At 39.3% G+C, this 22,009-nt stretch overlaps 1 protein-coding gene across 1 annotated transcript; it reads right to left on the reverse strand.

Annotated features, from left to right (window-relative positions):
- Positions 1-25: 25 nt before the first annotated feature.
- On the reverse strand, positions 26-15,352 carry gclc (glutamate-cysteine ligase, catalytic subunit). Its single transcript, XM_037685422.1, has 16 exons — positions 14,967-15,352; positions 13,989-14,101; positions 8,789-8,971; positions 8,567-8,680; positions 8,409-8,467; positions 6,459-6,595; positions 6,233-6,307; positions 5,613-5,729; positions 3,590-3,728; positions 3,397-3,509; positions 3,225-3,317; positions 3,041-3,145; positions 2,631-2,712; positions 798-907; positions 362-482; positions 26-280 (listed from the first exon to the last, which is right to left on the reverse strand). The coding sequence occupies exons 1-16, from the start codon at positions 15,114-15,116 to the stop codon at positions 99-101; spliced, it is 1,893 nt and encodes a 630-aa protein (XP_037541350.1). The 5' UTR covers positions 15,117-15,352; the 3' UTR covers positions 26-98.
- Positions 15,353-22,009: the final 6,657 nt, after the last annotated feature.

Consider the following 22,009-nt stretch of genomic DNA (forward strand, 5'->3'; position numbering starts at 1 on the left):
CCCCACACACGTGCGTTCTCTTACGATTGGACCTCTTTCATTTGGTCGTTGTCTTACATGCGAATAAAAAAAATCATGAAGCATTTCTGCTGTGCGTCTCATTCCACCCGGTTAACTGGGTTCCCAAAAAGCTCGGGGCACTGCTCCTCGCCTCTTGCAATCCTGTCACACTTTTTGAACAGATCGTAGTTGATCTTGTCGGTTATGACGCTGTCCCGCTTATATTCTGGATGCTTTGCCACAAACTCCCTCATCCACTTGGCCATGGTCATCAGTTCGCCTGTTTCAGAGGAATCAAAGATCAGAACCAGAAAATCTCCTTTAGGCTCCTAACACCATATTCCTTTAGTGGTAAGTGTACCTGAGGCACGCTTCTTGATGAGCTTTAGATAATTCAAAATGGTGCATCTGGTGTCCACGTCCACCTCCATGTTTTCCAGATAGCAGTTGAGAATTGGGATTAGCCCCTGAAATACTCCCTCCTTGTGAATAAAGAAAAAACTGCTGTAATAATCAAATACATTGAAACAAAACTGAAAATTTAAACTTGTCTGTAAGTCGGTGGTTATTTACAGAGACAAAAACATATCAAAACTGTGTTTTCCTCACATAACTTAAATTAAAATATTGTTTAATTGATTTGGTTTGTACTCCACTGGGAAACTGAGTAGAAGTAAAGCACAAGAATTGACCACTAGGTGGAACTAAATATGCTCCTTTCATAACTGCCTCCTAGAAAAAAAAAATGTTTCACTTTCAAATAAAAACAGCTAAACGGAAAAAAATAAATAAATCACCTTTCCGTTGATGATTGTGTCTATACTCATCAGTGTGTACTCCTCGTTTCCACAATTGGTTCCCAAGCCGTTCTGAGCAGAAGCGGCGCCATCGAGGACCGGGTTGCAACCTGTTGATTAAAAACAAACAACAACAAAAAAATGACAACAATTAGATACTTTTATCAGTCATCAACTTTACCTTACAGTTCCACTTCCTGTTTAATGATGTGTATGAATATCACCAGGTTCAATAAAATTAACTCTGAGCCAGCAACTGCAAGTTCCACACGACAACGCTTTATTTCAGCCTTAATGCTGTGCAAAGTCTCAATCCGCTGTACCAGGAAGAGGGCGCGCTCTAGTGTACATTTATTTTTATACTCAACCAACACCCAATACAAAAACTCCATCACCCGCCAGCTCCAATCATATTAAAGTGCTCTCAGAAACCTTAAAGATACAGCCCAACAAAGTTCAGGCAGGTCATCTGGATGTTTTTTTTGTTGTTGTTGAGAAGTTTTGTCCTTCATCCAAAGTACTTCATCAGTCTGAGGAGCTACAACAAACTGAGTCCCACAAGCAGCACACCCACACCATAGTGGACCAACCAGTTTGCTGGTGATAAGATGGTTGCCCTCTCCCCTGTCGACTCCTCTGAGGCAGCCATGCCAAAGTGGCTCAGAACATAAAAGTTCAAAACATAAAAGTTCATGCTCAATAATCTAGGTAAAAAAAAAAAAAAAAATCCAACAAAGTAGGGCTGGACGATGTGGCCAAACTTTTATCACAATATATTTCTCAATTTCAGTCGATAACGATATAATTCGATATAGATATAAACAATATAAAAGCCTAAAAAAACCCTGTACAAATAATTTAATGTTAATCTTTTATTTGTATTTGTATTTATTTATTATTTATTTATGTATTTGTATTTATTTGTTTAGCTTTCAAAAAATTTGAAATCACCGTCAAATAAACATAAAACTCTCACTTCGTCAAAATTAATGGTTTTAACTTTAAACAACAACATAACAGTTTGCTGCACGTGTTTCTCTTCTGATACAGCTGGGGGTGTTTCAGGGACACGTTGGCTCAAACTTTTATTGTGCTTCATCTTGTGACTCTCAGCATCTTCCATCGAGTGGAACAAGTTAGATGTGTTCCCACCGCTAGCTGGAACGACTCTCCGGCACATTTTGCAGCACACTGACTGAAACCTGTGGTTTATCTGATCTTAACTAGCTGAACCACTTCCACACCGCTGAATTAGTCTTTCCTCTCTTATCAGTTATGTCATCTGTTTTCTCTTCACTTGTGAAAGCTTGTTCAGTCACATTCTGACGGTCCTGAAGCAAAAACTTAACGCGCATTGGAGATTAGCCTAGCCTGCTACCGGACTTCGTCAGTCAGAGGAGACAACAAACTGAGTCCCACAAGCAGCACACTCGCACAGTCAGGTCAAAAAAGAAACCGTCCAGATGACCTGACTGAACTTTGTTGGATTTTTTTGTTTTACCTGGATTATTGAACATGAACTTTGATGTTTTGAACCACATGGCTGCCTCAGAGGAGTCGACAGGGGAGAGGACGGGCCCCAGAAACCATCTCATCACCAGCAAACTGGTTGGTCTACTATGCGATTATGCTGCTTGTGGGACTCAGTTTGCTGTGGCTCCTCGGACTGATGAAGTCCTTTGAATGAAGGACAAAACATCTCGACAAAAAATAAATATCCAGATGACCTGACTGAACATTGTTGGATTTTTATCTAGATTATTGAGCATGAACTTTAATGTCTTAAAGATACAGGTGATCTTAATGTCTGTGTCTGGAACACATTTAACTCACCTTTAAAGATGTCTTTCCTGAAGTAAAACATTCCCTCCATGACAGCATTTCTCTTCTGCGCCATCTTCATGTTTTCATCAACCTAACGGAGACACGTTTCACTCTGCATTAGACGACAGAGACCGTCACTGGATTCAGACACAGGAACTCGATAACTAAACATCTCAACCTAAACAGATACATGTTTGCTGAGGTTTGAGGTCTGTGGTGGCCATCTTGAATTGGGTCAACATCAAAAGACTACCTGTTGTAGATGAACATCCAATGATTAGTGTTTTATTAAAACCAGTGGTTTGCGATACATTTTGTTAACAGACAGATAAAAGAATGCCCACACACAGGTAAATATATTATTGCCTGCCATTTGTGGTGGCGGGTGATAAAAAGTAAAGCTCGCAGCTTGTTCTCACCTTTGACAAAGGGATTAAGAAGTCCAGTTTGTAAGACAGGATCACTCTGGTGAGCAGCACGACAAACACCACATACGCAGCATTTTCAAAGTCCGTCAGCTGCACCTGCAAGGAAAAAAAATCAAATTGTAACTCACACAATGTTCCTGAACATGTTAGAATAAAAATAATATTTGATGCGTACCTCCATGGGGCGAAACTCAACTCTCCAGCCTATCTCAGAGTTCGGAGGTGGGGGTTTAAACCTCATCGTTTGCCAGTTGGTTGACTGAAGATTCTGTAAAAAGTTTAAACAAAAATTAAATCATTATTTTCATTTGTTAAAGTTCTCCAGTAAGGAATGCAGAAATCCTAACCTCAAAGTGATCCGATTCATTTTCATCATCCAAATGTATTTTCTCCTCAAAGACGGAGAGCGGGTCTCGTATGAAGAGGTGAGCTACGTGTTGAGCCAGAAGCTTGTCAATCCCTGCAAACCAAACGCATAATTTCATATTGCAGCTCAATATGAGCACGCAGAAGTGGATTGTGACTATTAACAACTTGTACCTGCACCAAGCAGCTGCTGGTAGATCTCCTTGTCTATTATCAAATCGATGTCGTTGTACTTCTCACCGCAGCAGGACAAGTAGCTGTCAATTGAGTCATATCTGGACTTAAAAATCCTGTATTTGTTGTTTTTCAAAGGCTGAAAGACAAAAAGTGGATATTTCATACAATAAATGAAACGCACTGTGTTTGGAGAGCCAGGTTATGCTCAGTGTGTCCTTGCTGCTACCTTTTATTTAGCCACATGTTGTGTAAACCAGCTTTTCAAGTGTTTTTAAGAAAGTTGGCATCATCACAAATGTGATATTTTACTTTTTTCAATCTAAAAATCTATTTTATATATATTTTTGCCCAATACAGAAATTAATTTGAAACAAGTGAAGCTTTGAAACAAGCCGAAAATGTAATAAAAAAAATGTAGGGATGCACAAAATTATCGGCATGGTATCGGTCGATATTAGCGTTAAAGTTAAATATCGAACATCGGCCATTAAATCAAAATAATTTGCTGATATAAAAAGGAGCTGCTTTTGTATGAAAACCCAGTGACGAGGAGGTCTGCAGCGCCAGCACAATGTGATGACATCACGCACGACTACCTGATCTCACGGCGGAGAGGAAGAAGTCAAAACGTCAGTGGTGTGGAAATCTTTTTTTTTCATTGAGGATATCGGATTCCCAAGTTTTTTGGACTATGTTGAGCCTCGCTACATCGTCCCCAATCAGAGATATTTTTCCGACGTAGCCTTACCAGAGTTACAAGCCGTCATTTCCAACATCATTGAGAAGCTAATAGCTGATAGCACTTGGGTGAGTTTTACCACAGACAATTGGACGTCAAGTGTTAGCCCCGTTAGCATGATTAGTCTTACGGCTCAATGAATAGACAAAAACTTTGATCTTAAAAAGTCTGTCCTTCATGCACAAGAGTGCACACTGCAGCTAGGAACCTGGAACAAGCCTCCACAAGTGAGACAGCATCGCAGGTGACTAATGCTAATAAATAACATTTAACACTTTTCATTTAATATACAAGTTAAAGTTAATATAAGTTAAAGTGTATGCATATCATATGGCTGTTACTGAACATATGTCACCAGCTCTTACAGCTGTTACACAATTTTTTATAGCAAATAAGTGTAAATAAGAGGGCTATGTTCTGACAAAGAAAAGCATATCCAAAATATCGGTATCGGTTATCGGCCAAATAAGTTTTAACATATTGGCGTATCGGCCAAAAATCCAATATTGTGTATCCATAAAAAATAAAAATAAAATGCAAAAGCAGTAACTGTCCTGTCTCTGATTTACTTCTTGGCAAAGACATGCTGAATAACTCCTCAATCTGAAAGAGCAGGTTTATCTAAACCCACATCGACCTTTATTTGTAATAATACACAACATCAAAAAGTACAAAATATGTGTTAGTGTTAATAATTTTAAAAACGTTTATTACTAGTAAAAAATGCTGAAAAAGACAACTTCAGTCGAGACGGTCTGTCGACCTGAGCAGAAGTTCTTAAAGCTGGGGTCAGGACCCCACTGCAGATCTTTTAACACAAAGTGCAGAGCTTTGAGAAGATCTACAGAAACCAAGACCTCCATTGGCATACTTAATGGTCATAAAAAATATAATAGTTGATGAGCTTCTTGGTTTCATAGGAGAATAGCTTTATTTGTGTTCTTTCACCAGCAAGTCAGGGTCAAGTGTTTCTGCTTTTATTTTGAAGGTCAAAAGCTGAAAAGTTTGGGAATCTTGAGGAACATTTAAAGACGCGATGACAAAGCTACAACTTATTGGTTTCTATAGCCCTTCTGCTCTGATTAACCACAAATTATAATAATACTATAAAGCAATCTGAAACACTACAAGAACATTAGAAAATAATTCTTCTTTTTTGCTTAGAATGTGTTTAATATTGTCCATGCAATCAAAGTGTGGTCAACTCAGTCAGGCTGAACAGACTTAGTAAAAATAAAAAAAACTTAAGTTTTTCATTGTGGTATTTTCAGCTCCTCTCACCTTCAGTCCACGCTCCTCATGAGTCCGGTCATCCACTGAGGCGGAAATAACTCCCCAGCGGCAATCGATGTCCGACACGTAGCCTCTGTAGAAAGGAGACGCTGCACTCAAGGCCATCTGCAAGGAATGAGAACTGTATCAAGCATTTGTGCAACAAATGAAACAAAACATGTAAATTAAAAACTGATAATAGGAACAGCTGCAAAGCGACTCAAAGTCATGACATGTTTTAAAAGAGATGCACGGCCTTCAGCTTGACCGAGCACTTTCCCAACAGCAGAAATAAAGTCTCAACAATGAAACAGGAAGTTTTATAAGTCTATAATAATCAGGAAAAAGTAAGAGTAGTTCATAAAACTAAGTACCACCACATAGAAAAGATTAAACCAAAAAAAAAAAAAGTGATTTCAGTGAGTTGCTTTTTTTTTCTGTATTAAGGGTCTAAAAACTTAAAGGCATTTATAGTTCTGCTCTGATCTACTCTATAGTTCCTCTAAAAACATGTTTTCAATTATTTCATTAGTCTTTTGTCAAATATCACACATTGTATAACAGCTCTGATAAAAAAGGAGGACAAATGAAAACACAACAGGGAACTTGTTTAATATGCAGCCACTCACCACAATGGGGCAAATTGGTGCTAGTTGGTCATAAAGGTATCTTGCCTCATCGATGCTGCAAGCCTGGAATGTCACCTGCAAAAAAACATAATAAAGGAGGCTGAAGAGCATTTATAAACCGATGATTAGGATAGCAGAGCTGCAGTCGCACAAAGTTCAAGGATCTCATTGACGTCGGCAAACAAAAACTAAAGCTTTATGTCGCGCAGCTCGGTCAGATCTCTACCTGAAGACAGCAGTTGCCCATGCCGAAGCCCATGCAGTCCATGTAGATGTGGTTGGGCAGAGACGCTCTTGCTGCTTCGCCATCATCTTCAGGGAACTTCTCCACAAATGGATTGAGGGTGCGCACATCTTGGAAGACTGAAAAAGCAATACAATCATTTTATATATTATTTATATGAACAAATTCCTATTATTAAAAAAAGTCAGTCACTGGTAAATAAAATGCAAAAAATGTGTTTACATTTAAAATTAACAGCTATAAACATATACCAACTGATCAAATCTAGAACCGGTTTGAAATATTTTTGTTGAGGTAACGGACAAAAAAACTGATCTGAAATAAAAAGCTGAAACAATAATTAAAAAGTACAGAAAGCACATTTTTGGTGAAAATGCAGTGTGAATGATAAATGCTGACTAATTCTGCTGAAATTTGTTGAAAAATAAAATTATGAAAGTTAAAACAAGTAAAAGAAATAAAACAAACATTTAGAAAGACAGCTGAAAAGCTCCAACTGTGAAAACTGTAGCTAAAAGCTTTAACTTGGACAATTGAAACCATAAACTAAAATTAGCAAAAGCGTAGATAAAATCATAAGAGACAAAAATAAAGCAAGTATGCTGAAGTGTTTTTCAGCAGACAATGTGTGACGGAATTGAAAAGGAAGCAGTGGGCACAGTTCCACTAATAGCTAACTAATTTTCATTCAGCGGATGAGTTTTCGCAAAATTTGGACACAGTTAACGCAGGGGTGCCCAAACTTTTTCCCCGAGAGGGCCAAAATTAAAATCTATCAGAGGGCTGAGGACCAAATGCAAAAATATAATGCACGAAAGGCAAAAACTTCATTAAGTCCTTTTATTTATTTTTTATATAGTTGCTTAACCTTCCTTTCTGTATAAAGCATCCGTAATGTGTGTGTGCGTGTGTGTGTGTGTGTGGGGGGGGGACGACACAATGATGTGTGTAGGTGTGTGCGAGAGTGTGCATGTGCGCGCTAAAACGTGTAAACTAGTGTACAAAAAAGTAACATTTCACGTAAATTTCCTTTAATTCGACACATTTATAGCACGTTTCTCACCAAGTTTGTGTAAATTCAGCTGTGGGTTTTAAAGACATTTTAACTTTAATGCACCTGAACACACAGCGTCTCTTACACCTGCAGCGTCTTACAGTGTCAGTTACTGCTAAGATGATACTACAGACGTAGCGCTCCATTTCTCTCCTCCTAACCATGTGTATATGTTTATGATCAAACCCCCCTCCTCCCCCCCGGTCAACAACTGCCCGCACTAAGCTTGCGAGCAAGCAACACAGAGGTGTCTCAATCTCCTCCACCTGTGTGCGTTTTCTGCCGAGGCAGGAGACTCAGTGAGTTGGAGGTAACCAGGAAAGCCTGGAGTGGAGTTTTAGTGGCTTGAGTATTCTCCTTTTAATCAAGTGGAATGGATTCGTTCACGAAGAAAGAAAAACTGCACCGACTGAACTACGTTTCATAGTAAAAGTGGGGGGGTCCAAATGAATGTTTTTTTAATGTGGGGAGACATGTCTCATTCACATATAATGGTTGCGACGCCTATGGTCGATGCAGCTTCAGCTGGAAGAAGACGAAGGCATGCGACACAGATCGAGTAACTGTCATCTTAGTGATTTAGCGTTCGCTTCCATTAGTTTTTTTTTTTTTGCAGTTTAGCATTAGTAAAGCAAATTTTTAAGTTAGCAGAATATGGGTTAGTGAAGCTAACCTTTTGGTTAGCTGTGCCCACCACTGTTGAAATTTAGTTAAATAATCCAAAAAGTATAAAAGCTATATAAACACTAAAGGTTGCAGCACACTATTCTTGACTGAACTGAACATTTTGATATATGCATGGTTAAAACAGCAAGAAAGTACGCTGACTCAGCATTCACCCAACAAGGACTAATTTTCTGTTGAAAAATCCAACTTACTTGGCACATTTATCACAACCTTCTCGCCTCTTCGATGACGTATGTTTCTTGTGAGAGTGCTGAAAAAGGAATTTGATTCCCCTTAAGTAAAATTTGCAGCTCCAAATTGCAATTATTAGTCACTGAACCAATGAAAACATGCAAAATCATGCAGATACCTGAATCTTGGGTGTGCGCCGATTGCTTCATCTGGGAAAAACAGCGACTTTGAAACTCCTTTTTCAACAGGAGTCGGCCGATACTCTGGTTGGGTGAAACCTGGGCAACCTAACCTGAACAAAAAGCAACAAGTCTCTATATCAAACTGTAAATCCAACTTTATTTTCTTTATAATAAGCCAGTACATAGGACAGAAACATTTGGTCACCAAACCAAATCACCTTGGAAACGAGGTGATGGTGCAGAGGGTTTCATTCTGGTTCAGGACAGATGACGCCTCCTGACGTCTCTTCCTCATGTTGCTCTCCACAGTGTTGAACTCTGACATGGTCCCACCGTACGGCTGCCCAGGAGTTCCCTCAATCATGTAACGGCTATATTCTGGTCTCCAAAGCGTGGGATGACTGCAGAAATATAAAACATGTTGTATATGTTTTTACACATAGTCCAAGTGTTACAATGACCTTTTCTGTTAAATAAACTACGGCAGCTCAAATCCTGGCAGGACAAAAACAGATTTGTGCTGCAGAGCGTGCTCTTTGGTGTGTGCAGCAGAGGGGCAGTAACGAGGAATGCATGAGCTCTGCCATTGTCACTGCCGCTGGTATTTACCCTTGGAGAAGTTGGATACGCAGATTTACACTGACGTCATGGCCAGGGAGGCAAACATAACACTTGTGAGCCTGTATCAACACTTTTCAGCAACTGCAGAAAATTCCTCTTCTTTGAAGATGTGTCGCTGATGTTTAGGTACACAAACAGCAACTACGGGGAAGTGTTGCATGAAAAAAACAAAACACATTTGCATAACTTTTACATGTTGCAAACATTTATGGAACTATGCTAAGAAGGGTACATTGCCATAAGAAACTTATTTTAGTTTTGCTGATTTAGTGGCTTAAAAATACAAACGAAAAGATGTTTTGAGTCAAAGGTTTACCTTAAAGATGAAACATGATATTTTCTAATTAATTTAATTTACATAGTTAGGTGGGAGGTAGTTGAAAAATAAATGTAACTGAAATAGGTTTCTCTCCCTTTGATGGAGGTGAAAGATAAAAATCTAAAAACACCTGGTGAGATGTGATCCACCTGACTCAAAACTTTAGTTGCATTCTACAAAGCCCTCAACAACCTAGCTCCATCTTATATTACAGATCGTATCGTACCATATTTTTCTAACGGAGCACTTCACTCTCAGACTGCAGGCTTACTTGTGGTTCCTAGAGTTCTCAAAGGCAGAATGAGAGGAAGATCTTACCTCAGGCTCCTCTCTCGTTGAACCAACTTCCAGTTTCTGTCCGTGAGGCCGACACATTGACCAGTTTTAAGACTGGGCTTATGACTTTCCTTTTTGATAAATCCTATAGTTTTTATGCTGCCATAAGCTTAGACTACTGGAGGACAAACTGACCTAATTTCTTAAAATGAATCGTTACAAATGAATAGTTTTCATTTGATATTATCTTAACATGTGATTCTCGATCTGCCATTGTGTATCTGTTCCTCTCAAACCCAGCCGGTTGAAGCAGATGGCCACTTGTCCTGAGCCTGGTTCTGCTAAAGGTTTATTCCTCATGAGAGTTTTTCCTTCCCACTGCTGCCTTCATGCTTGCTCAAGTTGAGAGTCTGAGATGACGTTAAACCCAAAGCAGTCTGCACCTCAGATAATTCATGTTTTTATGCATATGAACGTTTCTGTTCAGTGCCCTGAGATGACTTCTGTTGTGACTTGGCGCTATATAAATAAACTGAATTTAATTTCAAATCAAAACGTAGGAGACCTAGCTTAGCAAACTTAAATTTGTAGACATGCATGTTTTGATAAAACTACTTGTCTCATAAAAACAATTAATCAAAAGGAATATATGAAAACACAGGAGTGTTTTGAATTTAAAGCAATACGTGCCAGAGTATAGGGAACAAATCAGAGAAATCATTAGCAAAACTGCTCATTTACAAACCAGATTCTCTTTGGGAATAAAAGACTAATTGACGTGTCAAAAACTGTCAATAACAGACATTTTCACAACTCTGAGATGCATGTAAACTTTGAAGAGCAGTAGGCAAAATAGTAAAATAAAAAGGCTTTGTGCGACTAGATGAGCCGTAAAATGTTTTTGTGGCCACTTGTCCTTTCATTTATATGATCCATCTTCTTAAGAACACGGCTTAGTAAATAATTAAGCTAGACAGCTTACTTTAAAAACAAGCTTGCCTCAGGAAACATCAACTCAATCCAGTTAATCCTGTCACTGTACTTACTAGAGTTTGTGTCAATCACTTGACACTCCTTCAAAATTATGAGATGCTAACGTGTAATTAAGGGATGCTAAAAGATGCCAAGTCTATTTTGATAGAGCATCTTATATTTATGACTTGAATATTTTGCCCAAATTATCAGAGGTGGAAATGGGCTCTTCACCAATAAGGTAAGATTTAAAAAAGTTAATGATCATGTGTACTGCATCCTTCCCTTTTTTTTGGCAGCAGCTAGTCTGTACTTAATCCTTGACCTCTGCAGTTTTACTGTCTTTGCTGTGCTGCAGATAACTTAATAAGAAATGAGTAACTTTTTAAGTTAACTGGCAGTAAAAGAATATCCGACTAGTTGCAGTTTGTTCTTATACAGTAAGCTACTATTCATATTTAATCTCCTTTCAGAGACCTCCTTATTAAATAAACAACAGTAAACCAAAGTAATACTCAATATTAAGAGTTGAAACACAACGTAAGTGTGAATTACATACATTTACAATATAAAAACAGCAGTGTTGGGAGTTTAATCCTGTGCTTTTCACTAATTTCAGAGAAGTTCTACATTATCATTAAGTAAACAAACTGCAAAAGCACTCGAATTCTATGATCTCTGCTCCAATCATTAGCTACCGAACTGACGTAGAGCATCAGACAAATTAGGCTCAATATGCTTAATATATTAAAATTTCTGGTAAATATTTACAACCTCCTGAAAACTGGTGGTATTTGCAACACTGACGAAAAAAAAGAGTGAGAGTTTGCAAGAAAACTGCAAGAATGTTAGAAAATTTTTTATTTAATTTCTCATCTAGTGATGACTATCAGACAATACTGTGTCTACAAATAAACTGGTAAAAAAATTAAAAAAAAAGGCATAAAAGCCTGTTGTGGGTGCAGAATACCAAACCTCTTAATTGGGCCTTTTGACAAAGATCCAGAGGTTAAACAAAACAGGAAGTAATTATTTTGTAGGGGTGGGAGGTAAAATCTATTTTGATATATCCAGCATAGATTTTTATGTCAAAAACTAATTTTGTTTCAGTTAATCTGTGCTCCCACTTTAAGAGTCGGCAAAATAGTTGCTACACTGTCCAGTTTGTCCTACTAGAGTTACCGTAGCTCTCTGTCGTTGAAACATGCTGCAATAAATCAGTTATTTTTCATTTAATCTTTTTTTTGCTGAACCATTATCAACATGTCTGTAAATAACAGCTGAAGTTATAAAACACAAATATCTTTAGTAATTATTACTTTGAAATATTTGAATCGTTTATTAATTTCCAGTGATGAACATGATGCTAATCGTGTTGGCTTTTCTTTGACGCTTTCAACGTTAAGTTAGCGTCTAGGCCAATAGTTATTCAGCAGCCTGTGATTAATAAGGTTTTTTTTAAAACATATGAATTGTGTACACAGTGAAGTCAAAGTTTATTTAGTAAAATAAGCCACAGTCATTTAGACTTTAGGGCATCAAAAGGTGTTTTAGATTTGCATGGTAGCACACAGAAACGTCACAGATTTGAATAGTGAGGTGCCTAAAGATCCCCACCGCCATTATTTTGTAGTCTGCAGCTAATCTGAGGGCGAGAGAGCGGTGGTCCCACGCTTCCATAGGGGGGACAGTGCATAACTTATAACCATTAGCCAAAAGGATAATTTTTTCTATAAGTACCCAAACCCAAAATGTGACTTGGACTTAAAACAAAATGCCACCCTTAATGCGATTCCTCACTTAGTCAGATGTTCCATCCTCTGTTCTGTACTTCATCCGTTCAACCAGAGAAACATTTTTCCCCCCTTTCTGTCATTTTTGTTGCTGATACATTTGTGGCAAATTGTCATATTTAAAGATTTGCTTTATTCTGATGCCAAAAGAGTGCAAGTTGCTCACACCTGCTGAACAAGATGGGAGCGTTTGTAACAGCATGGACCGGTAATGCCATTTATTTGCTTTGTGACCGTGAACGACGCAAATCAGGGGAGCCAATGAAGACGTTGTGAAGGAGTTGGCACCACAATGGCTTAGTGGTTAGCGCTGTTGCATCACAGCAAGAAGGTCCTGGATTTAAGCCCAGGTGGTCATGCTTACTCCACACAGAAAGACCCCAGGCCCAATCTGGGTCGTTCTGTGCGACGTTAGCATAAGCACCAAGCGTTTAGGTGGATTTTCTCCAGGTACACCAGTTTCCTCCCACAGTCCAAACATGCATGTTCAAGCTGTCTGCAGGCCCAGGCCACCCTCGATCAGGCCTGAGAGGCCTCTATGATCTCAGCGGGATTTGCCTGCTTTAACGAAGGATGGATTCAAAGGAAGATGAATCAGATAACCCTGCAGCTCAATCTGCCTGTAACTGTTCAAACCACAAATATGTAAAGAATCAGGATTTTGTCACCACTTTTTGATTATACACAACTACAATGTGATTCACCACTCTTGATGTCCCTCTCCACATTATCACAAATAGACTTAGGTTGTTTTCACACCTGATAGTCCGGTAGACTCGGTTCGGTTGGGGACCAATATTCACAACATTTTGTTGACATTTGAGCTGGTGCGTTTGCATTCACACTGCACTGTGCAGTCGAACCAACCTGTTCCCCCACTCGCCTGTGGGGGCGCTGCACCAAGAACTACTGAACGAAACGACACAAAAACCTCTGAAGACACTTCTTCTGGAAATAAAAACAAAAATGGAGAGGCATCAAGTATTAGGAGTTAGTTTTTCACACAAGGCAGCCGACGGCTCCATATAAAAAGGTAAGAGAGATGTGTGTTTGTTGGCCCTGCGCTGTACTCCACTTCTTGCTTGTGGAGTGGGGCCCGGTCTGTTTGCATTCACACTGTACTCGAACCACGCTGGAGTTCTCTTCTACCGGACCGAGACCTAGGTTTTAGCCCCGGCCAGAGTTCGCCTTTTTGTTCCGTGACAGAGTTCGATGGCGCGTTCACACCTCCCCAAACGAACCGGACTTCCTAGGAAAATGAGCTAGAGTTCGATTAAAGCGGACTAAACAGGGCTGGTGTGAATGCACCCTTAGCTATTGCAGTGCGGGTGCACGAATGAAAAACATCAAGATGAAAGTCACCTGCATGACTCACTGCTCCTAACTTCAGTCACATTTGTAAATCTGGTTCGCCTTACATGCTGCACCGTTACTTACTTGGGGTTTATTTTTTCACCCTTTTCCTGAAGAGTTTCCAAAACGTCGTCGCTGTTCAACACAAGTCGAACCTTTTCATCCTTGTCGTCCAGCTCCACCAGCATGTACTCAACCTGAAGTAAAACGAAGAGGGACAAAACGTTAGCTCACAAGTTTAAATTCGGGGCCGGGCTTTCCGACAGCGACCAGACTGGGACGCCATCACATCACTTCCAATTCATCAGCAACGTTTCCTTGACTTTGACTCTGCTCCTCTGTAATCCTCTGTCTGAAACACGGATTAATCTATAACAACAGCATTCCACATCGATTCAAGCGGTTTCAAACCAAAGATTTGTGGGCTGCTGCTGGCAGGCATAGAATAATAAACTACTGCTACTAATAATAATAATTTAAATGCAAACAGTTAGCTGAACAGCCGAGCACACAGATCTATGCGTTGTGTTTATTCAACAGGGAGGTTTTCTCTGAACTATTAGTGGTAACAGCACAAAACATGAGGTGAATCACTGAACAAGTAAAATCTCCACTGACAACTTGACAAATGTTAGGATCACCAGGTGATTCACTGCTTTAAATACAGCACTATACAATAAGCCAGTGGTTGCGTTTACTTGGAAAATCAGTCGTGCAAACACGTTAAGAACTGCAGGTAAAACGTCAGGTTTTGTCCTAGATCTATACACAAGATAAAGGCACTTACAATAGAATAGAAACGGCCTTTATTGTCCCACGGATGGGAAATTCAAGTGTAACAGCAGCAACAGACAAAAAGATAAAAGATTTCACACAAAAGTTCCTAAATGTTCATAAACAATATATAAAGAAATAAGATAAACAATATCAATAATAATGTTACATTAACATCAATAACGGTGCTTTATTGCATCATGCACTAACATGACTAACGCTTCCAATAAACGTCCACATGCCGGTGCAGCTTTAAAGGCGCATGACACTTTTTATTTATTTTCTTACCTCATCTCCCCATTTCAGCACATCTTTCTGGCGCTCCTTAACCTTATTGTAGATGTTGACGAACTGGATGATGCCGTGCTTTCGGATGTGGTCGGCATATTTCTTGGTTTCTTCCCAGTTCAGTGGAGATCCCTGTGACAGCAGCCCCATCGCGCACACTTAAGTTTTGCCCTGCTGGGTCTGAGCGTGTCCCGCCGCCGGCTGCTTTGAAGCTGCAAAATAATGCGCCACAGGGTTAGCTACCGAGCTAGTTGTCCCGGCAAAAGTCCAGATCCAACAAACTCGGCAGAGTTTAGTCTCTGTGGGATGTAGTCCCTCGGTGCTGTCGGCGTCCTCGGTTGGTACCGTTAGCTGAGCATTTGAGGAGACAGGCCCCTGCTCACTTGCTTAACTAGTCTTGTTAGCTCGGTAAACCACAGCCGATAGTTGACGTCAAACCGGACAAGCGACACCCGGTACCCTCGGTTCGGTTAACAGACACAGACCGAAGCAGTGTATAATTATGCCCCGTGGTGCACTGACAACAAAGTGAGCCCGTGTTTGTTGAAGCTGCCAAGCCAGCCCGTTGCTCGTCACAAACGGACTTACGCTGTGTTGTACGTGAACTCATCTTCTAGTTCTAAAGCACGTGACGCTTCCGGGAGGAGCCTAACGACGTCACTATGACTATGCGTTTATTGGCGCTCCGCCCACCGAGCGAACTCTCAATGAGACGTTCATGTTCACCGGTAAAGTGGAAACCTAGAGAAAAATCGTAACAAATTCTCTTTTATATAAAATAAATACTAGGATTTCTTTTTTTTTTTTTTTGGCCTTTTTGTTTTTTTCAGTCCCGGTTTTTGTAATCTACTGACTGTGATTTTTAAAAGTTTGCCATTAACTATTACAGTCAGCTGTGCCTGTCTGTTAGCAAAATATCTCATGAACTATGGGATGGAATGAAACTCAGAAATTAATAACTGGATAAACATCTACAACCGATTAACCTTTGAAATAACCCAGTTCACGATGTCCCCCACAGCTAACTGACTATATTCATCAGAAAAATGTCTTTACCGCTGTCAATTTTAGATATTCATCTAAATGTTGGTGTGAGCTGAGCATCATCCTCAACACAGACTTTAAGCTCTACCAGATCATGCAAGATCATCATGAGAAGCTCTTAAAAATCCAACATTAAAAAGTGGCAGGAAATATGCATTCCTTCAAGGAAGGCTAGGCCTTTGTTTGCAAAATATCCGCTTAATCTCTTACAGATTAATTCAATCTTTACAGAGTAAAAGTAAATGAGTCATGTTTATGACTACAGTGTGAGAGGTGACTTATCCCATTTCAACATTGTTGTTAAGTACATTCATGGATCAAAAGAATGAGGTGCTGGTGTTTGAACTGCATTTACAAAGAAAATCATGTGTCACTAGTGATTCAGCAATAAATCTGACCTCACTGATTCTTGTCTGAAATTATAAATTTGAGTCCAGGGGCAAGGAAAGGGCTACATCACAGCCTTTTGGTAGTTGCAGGCAGTTTGCAAAGGTGGGCGAATATTTTCTACCTAATACACAAATGCAAAGGACAATGATAATAAAGTTGATTATGTGGCTTTGACAAGTCTCTGACTAAACTAAAGGTTTGTAACTAAAGACAAGACAAAAGTAACTGAGAAAAATCTATCATGAACCTAATTTTACAAAAAAGACATTAAAATACTGGAGAAATGTACATTTCTTAAGCTTCGACAATTGAAAAAAAAATAAATTCTTGTTTAAAATTGACTTTTAAATGCATTAATGGTCTTGTCCCAGAGCTAGTGAGCAGAATGATTTTACAAGTCTGCAGCACAGGAGTTGCAACAAGAGGTGCAGTTGATGGAGAACCTGCAAAATACAAAACATAACGTGGTCAATGTTCCTTCTCATTTAAAGGTCCTCATATAAGGAACAGTTTACCACCAGCAATAAAAATGTTAACAGATCTTAGGTTTTTAATTCCCAGGTGAAACAATGGCTGAAACAAAAACAAATATGTGAACACTGAGCCCCATGGGGATGGAGGAGCAGGCATGAGGGGACTGTTTAATTCTAATTTAATTTTAATCCCATTTTAGCTGTTTAAAAAAAAAAAGTCCAACCAAGGACTGTGTTTGCAAATTAGCCTTTGACTAGAAAACCTTCGTATGAAACAACGGTTGCTTTGTTTTGATCATGTAACATTGTTTATTGTGCTGTCATTGATCAAATAAACTTGAATGGAGGAATTTAGATATTTCCAGCAAGGTCAAGTCTGGTCCTCTGGATGGATTATTCTTTGTTGAAACAGTTTGTCCTTTATCCACAAGACTTCTTTAGTCTGAGGCACTGCAACAAACTCCGTCTTATAAATAGCACCTTAGTGGATCAACCAGTTTGTTGGTGACAGATAAAATTAGCTGTTCACATGGAGGACCATTTGATGTGTACCGCAAACCCACCCACACAGACCAGTATTGACTCCCATCATCCTCTGTAGCACAAGTTAGGAGTCATCAGGACTCTGTATCACAGAGCGGACAGCATCCCAAAGGAGAGATCCCACACAAGACAGACCCTGGAGCAATGTGGATATCCTAACTGAGCCTTCCTGAAAGCAGAGAAGAAACCCAAACAGGACTCCAGTCAGCCGTCAGGTGCAAAGGAGGAACTCAGAGCAGTGGCCATTCCATATATTGCGGGAGCAGAGGTGATTTTAGCCTCATTTTGGGGGTGCTCAAGTACCCCTAAATTATAACTCAGTACCCCCAAAAAACAAACGAACAACAAAAAAAACATCATTACAATTTTGTAAGGAAGCTCAGTTCTCAAACCTTAGATTCACCAAAATATTAAATAAATTTGGAATAAATATGGAATAAATGATGACACATACGGGCAGTAAAATCAAAGATTTTTTTGCGCAAGTCAGATCCTCAACACCACTTGTCAATTAATCCTCATCAGCAAATGACCAATCAGCTTTCTCAATTTGTCCTGAAGTGAAACGCCCTTACCTGCAGAAGGTGGTGGGGTGGGGGAGGGGGTGCTAGGATGCATGAGAGAAGAGAAGCGTGCTCTATTCACACAAGAAGAGCTATTGGTCAGGCTTCTTCTCATTATGTTTTGTTTATTTATTTGTCGTATGCAGGTTAACGCAAGGTCAGCAGAGCAATGACATTTTCAGGAGAAGAACCAATTCAACTCACTAAAAAAAAAAAAAAACTACTAAAGCTTGCACTAAAAGTACATAATAAAGTACCAAAAAGTGAAAAAGAAATATAATGTTAACAACGTACAAAATACATATAGGGCTGGATGCCCAGGATTCATCAGGGCTGGATTCAGGGCCACATTTGCTGGATGCAGGCTGGACTGGGAAGCTCAGTCCTCACCTCCTTCTACAGGTGTGCAGTGGAGAGCGTCCTGTGGTCCAGCATCAACGTGTGGCATGGAGGCTGCACAGCTGCAAAAAGAAAAGCTTTGCAGAGAGTGGTGAAGGCTGCACAGAAGACAGTTTGAGTCAGCCTCCCCACCATCAGACATCTGCACCTCTAGATGCAGGAAGAGGGTCACCTGCATCATGAAGGACCCCACTCACCCAGCACACACACTTTTTGCCCTGTTTCCCTGAGGCAGGAGGTTGAGGAGCATTATGTGTAGAACCACTAGACTGAGGAACAGCTTCTACCCTGAGGCTGTTAGACTCATGAATCCCTAACCAGGATAATCACTGTTAACAAAATCACTAAAATGCAACTTTAATTAGTGATATGTGACGTATCCATGCATGCTGCTGTATTCATTTGTAGCATCTGCTCACCACAGACTCATGTTTGGACTGCGTGTATCTTGGATCTTTTGGCGTTCGTTTGGCGTATATCTTAGTGTATATCTTAGATCCTTATACCGTTGTTCAAGCCAAGAGCTATTATCAACACTGGGGGCTAGGCACTCCTAAAAGGCAGATTTTAGAATCGCCTCTGTGAAGGAGTTGCAGTGAAACTGAGACGTTTATTTTCTAAAGATGACGTCTAGTGGCTTTCAAACCCCAAAGTACATTACGGCAAAGACTGGTTCATCCCAAAGATCCAGTCCCCCAGCACAGAGTAGTATTGTATATACTGTTCAGTGCCAGTAGGGCTGTGATCAGTCTTACATCGGGGAAACTAATCAGCCACTGGCCAAAAGGATGGTCCAGCACAGAAGAGCAACATCATCAGCCCAAGACTCTGACGTCAACACTAATCTCCAGGCCAGCGGTCAATCGTTCAGGGATGAAGATGTGCACATCCTTGATAGAAAGGAACAATGGTTTGAGAGAGGAGTGAAGGAAGCCATCTTTGTGAAGAGAACTTGTCAATCATTAAACGGGGTGGAACGGAAGCCTCCGTGTTCAACTGTCCCCCTCTTACAATGCTGTTATTGCATCACTCAGCCTAGCAAGTGTCCATCAAGGCAGTAATGATCAATTGTTAAGCTCATGGTCCACCTTTTGAATGTGAACAACTCGTTTTTTCTGTCACCAGCAAACTGGTTGAGAAGTGTGCTACACTATGAGAAGGTGATGTTTATAAAACAGAGTTTGTTGCAGCGCCTCAGACTGAAGAAGTCATCTGGATAAAAGATGTTTCAACAAAGAAGACTGTCCAGAGGACATGACTTAACCTTGTCAGATTTATCTGCGTGGATTATTGAGTATGCATCAGGAGAATTACATATTCCGTTATTTTATCCTGTAGTTGGCCTGGACCTAATGAGACAGAAAGCTATTTCTTTCACAAAGCCTCTAGTCAAGACTGCAGCACATGCTGGTCACAAGTTGGAGCGCATTATGTAATATGCAAAAGCAACACAATGGTGATAGTAAAGAAAAAGAGTCATATGGCACATACGCCACACCTCCACATCTTATTTCATCTCCAAGTCAAACAATATGTAAAACACAGGGAAGTTTTATGTGTGTTCACGAGTTAGCTTTGTATTTTAACTCAAGGGTCCAACAAGTTGCGACATCTTTAAATTATTTAGTGCAAATGTATTTACATTATTTTAGATTCTGCTATAAACAAGTCATGTGAAATACGATGGTGGGTGTGTAAGCATTGCTCTTGTTACAGCATCATGCAATATTTAAAGCAGGGAAATGTCCTCTAATGAAACCAGTGAATCTGAGATGGCTCACTCTTTGGAACTATCAGACACGTGACGTGTATATGCACACCACCAAATAAATCAGTGACAGGTTTTATGCTTTAATTGCTGTACGAGTGGCTGCAGCATTGATTGCACAACAAAAGTGAGCTCCATGATTGTGGTGTTGGTACAACTTGACACTGATATAAATAACAATGTGTAACAAGAAGTTTTTACTTGTTTACAGACGCAGAAATAAAAACAGGAAAAAAGTTTTTTTTTTTTTTTTTTTTTAAAGTGACACCCAGACAGAAATGATAAAAATATAAGTATTCATTTTATCATTTGTCAGTTTGAGATCTTAAATTGCTTTTCTTCCATGATGTTTCTGTTGTCACACTCATTAAAAAAATATGCAGCAGAACTTTAGATGCACATTTTCACCCTTGCTTCCTCTATGTTTAAAAATAGAATAATGCCCAACTGTTCTTTTTATTCTCACACACACAAAAAAAGTTGCTTTACCATAAAAACTCATGAAAAGGTGTAAAATTACACATCAAGTTTTTGTTTTCCCTAAATTTTTTTTTTCAAAGTATACACCAAAATGACCCCAAGCATTAAAACTATGATAAAAATAAATAACCCATTAAAAAAGACAAATCATATTTGAATGTTTCACTGAGTTTATTCAACAAACTTCAGGGTTGGAAATGACCCTTTATGAATGACTCAGCATTATCTCTCACTGTAAATATAGAGTCACCAAGTATTTTTTTTTTCTAGTTAGAGAAATGTAACAAATCTGAATTTTTGTCAAACACAGGCGCAAAATTGTGTAATAAACTGTAACTTCAACTTTAAGCTACGCAGTGGTTTTATTATTTAGAGTTTAATCATCATTATAGACAATAAAAAAATAAAAGTTACAATTCAGAGTTGTGACCCCTGCTGGACTATCTGTGTTTTGTCATATTTTTACAAACTCTCAAAATAATATTTATTTTTTAGAATTTATGCAGTGGTGGTATGTAACTAAATATAAGTACTTTGTTATTGTACTTCAGTTCAGTTTTAATGTATCTGTACTTTACTTAGTAGAGTTAAACGTGGGTACTTTTGACTTTTACTTCACTACGTTTTACATTAAGTATCTGTATGTTCTACTACACTACATTTCTACAATGTGTTGCGTTACAAGTTACATTCACATTGTGCTTTTTTGATTTGTTCGTTAGTTTGAAATTAACCAATGGCGAGAGGGGAGTTGGTCCATAGAATCACTGCAAAATAATCAGGTAACGTTAGACCCCGTCTTCAAGAAGAGCTGGGCCAATATGGACGTATATTCTTGTACGTCATTGAGCTGGACGCACCCACAGCACCGCGAATACACCCAAAATGGATTCCACCCGTGGAGAGTCAGTCAGATAATACACACCACCCATGGTCTTACTGAAAGAGTATTGAAAGACTATTGAAAGATTATTGAAAGAGTATTGAAAGACTATTCAGTACAGCAGGACAGATTCTCTCTCCCAAAAGAGACAGACTGGACTCAAAAAACTTTGAAAACTAACTTCTTCTGAACTTGAACAAGAAATTCTTTCTGCAATATTAAAATGTGTCATTTAATGGGATGTTAGGAGACAAGAGATGTCTCCAAATGGCTCGACACTCGGGTCCAAGTTTTGAAAATGGCGTCAGGAAGTTAAAATATTGTTCACTATTGACCCATTACAAGGTTGACTAGACAGTATTTTAACTAGAGTAGACAAACTGGAGTTGAAATGATCAGAGCCTATTCCTTTGTTTGCTAATGCTCCTTTTTTCAGGCAAACAACTTTTACTTAAATATGTTTAATGCAGTTAAAATGACACATTGGTTTTGCTTTGTGT

This window comes from Nematolebias whitei, chromosome 1 (genome assembly GCF_014905685.2).
Source record: "Nematolebias whitei isolate Nwh7 chromosome 1, NemWhi1, whole genome shotgun sequence".
Lineage (NCBI taxonomy): Eukaryota > Metazoa > Chordata > Actinopteri > Cyprinodontiformes > Rivulidae > Nematolebias > Nematolebias whitei.

Bases quoted from the DNA above. Each gene is read 5' to 3' on its own strand.
- gclc (XM_037685422.1), bottom strand. From the start codon at position 15,116: ATGGGGCTGCTGTCACAGGGATCTCCACTGAACTGGGAAGAAACCAAG. The intron at 14,102-14,966 runs GTAAGAAAATAA...GTTTTACTTCAG, and splicing joins TGCTGAAATGGGGAGATGAG to GTTGAGTACATGCTGGTGGA. The intron at 483-797 runs GTGATTTATTTA...TTTATTCACAAG, and splicing joins ACACAATCATCAACGGAAAG to GAGGGAGTATTTCAGGGGCT.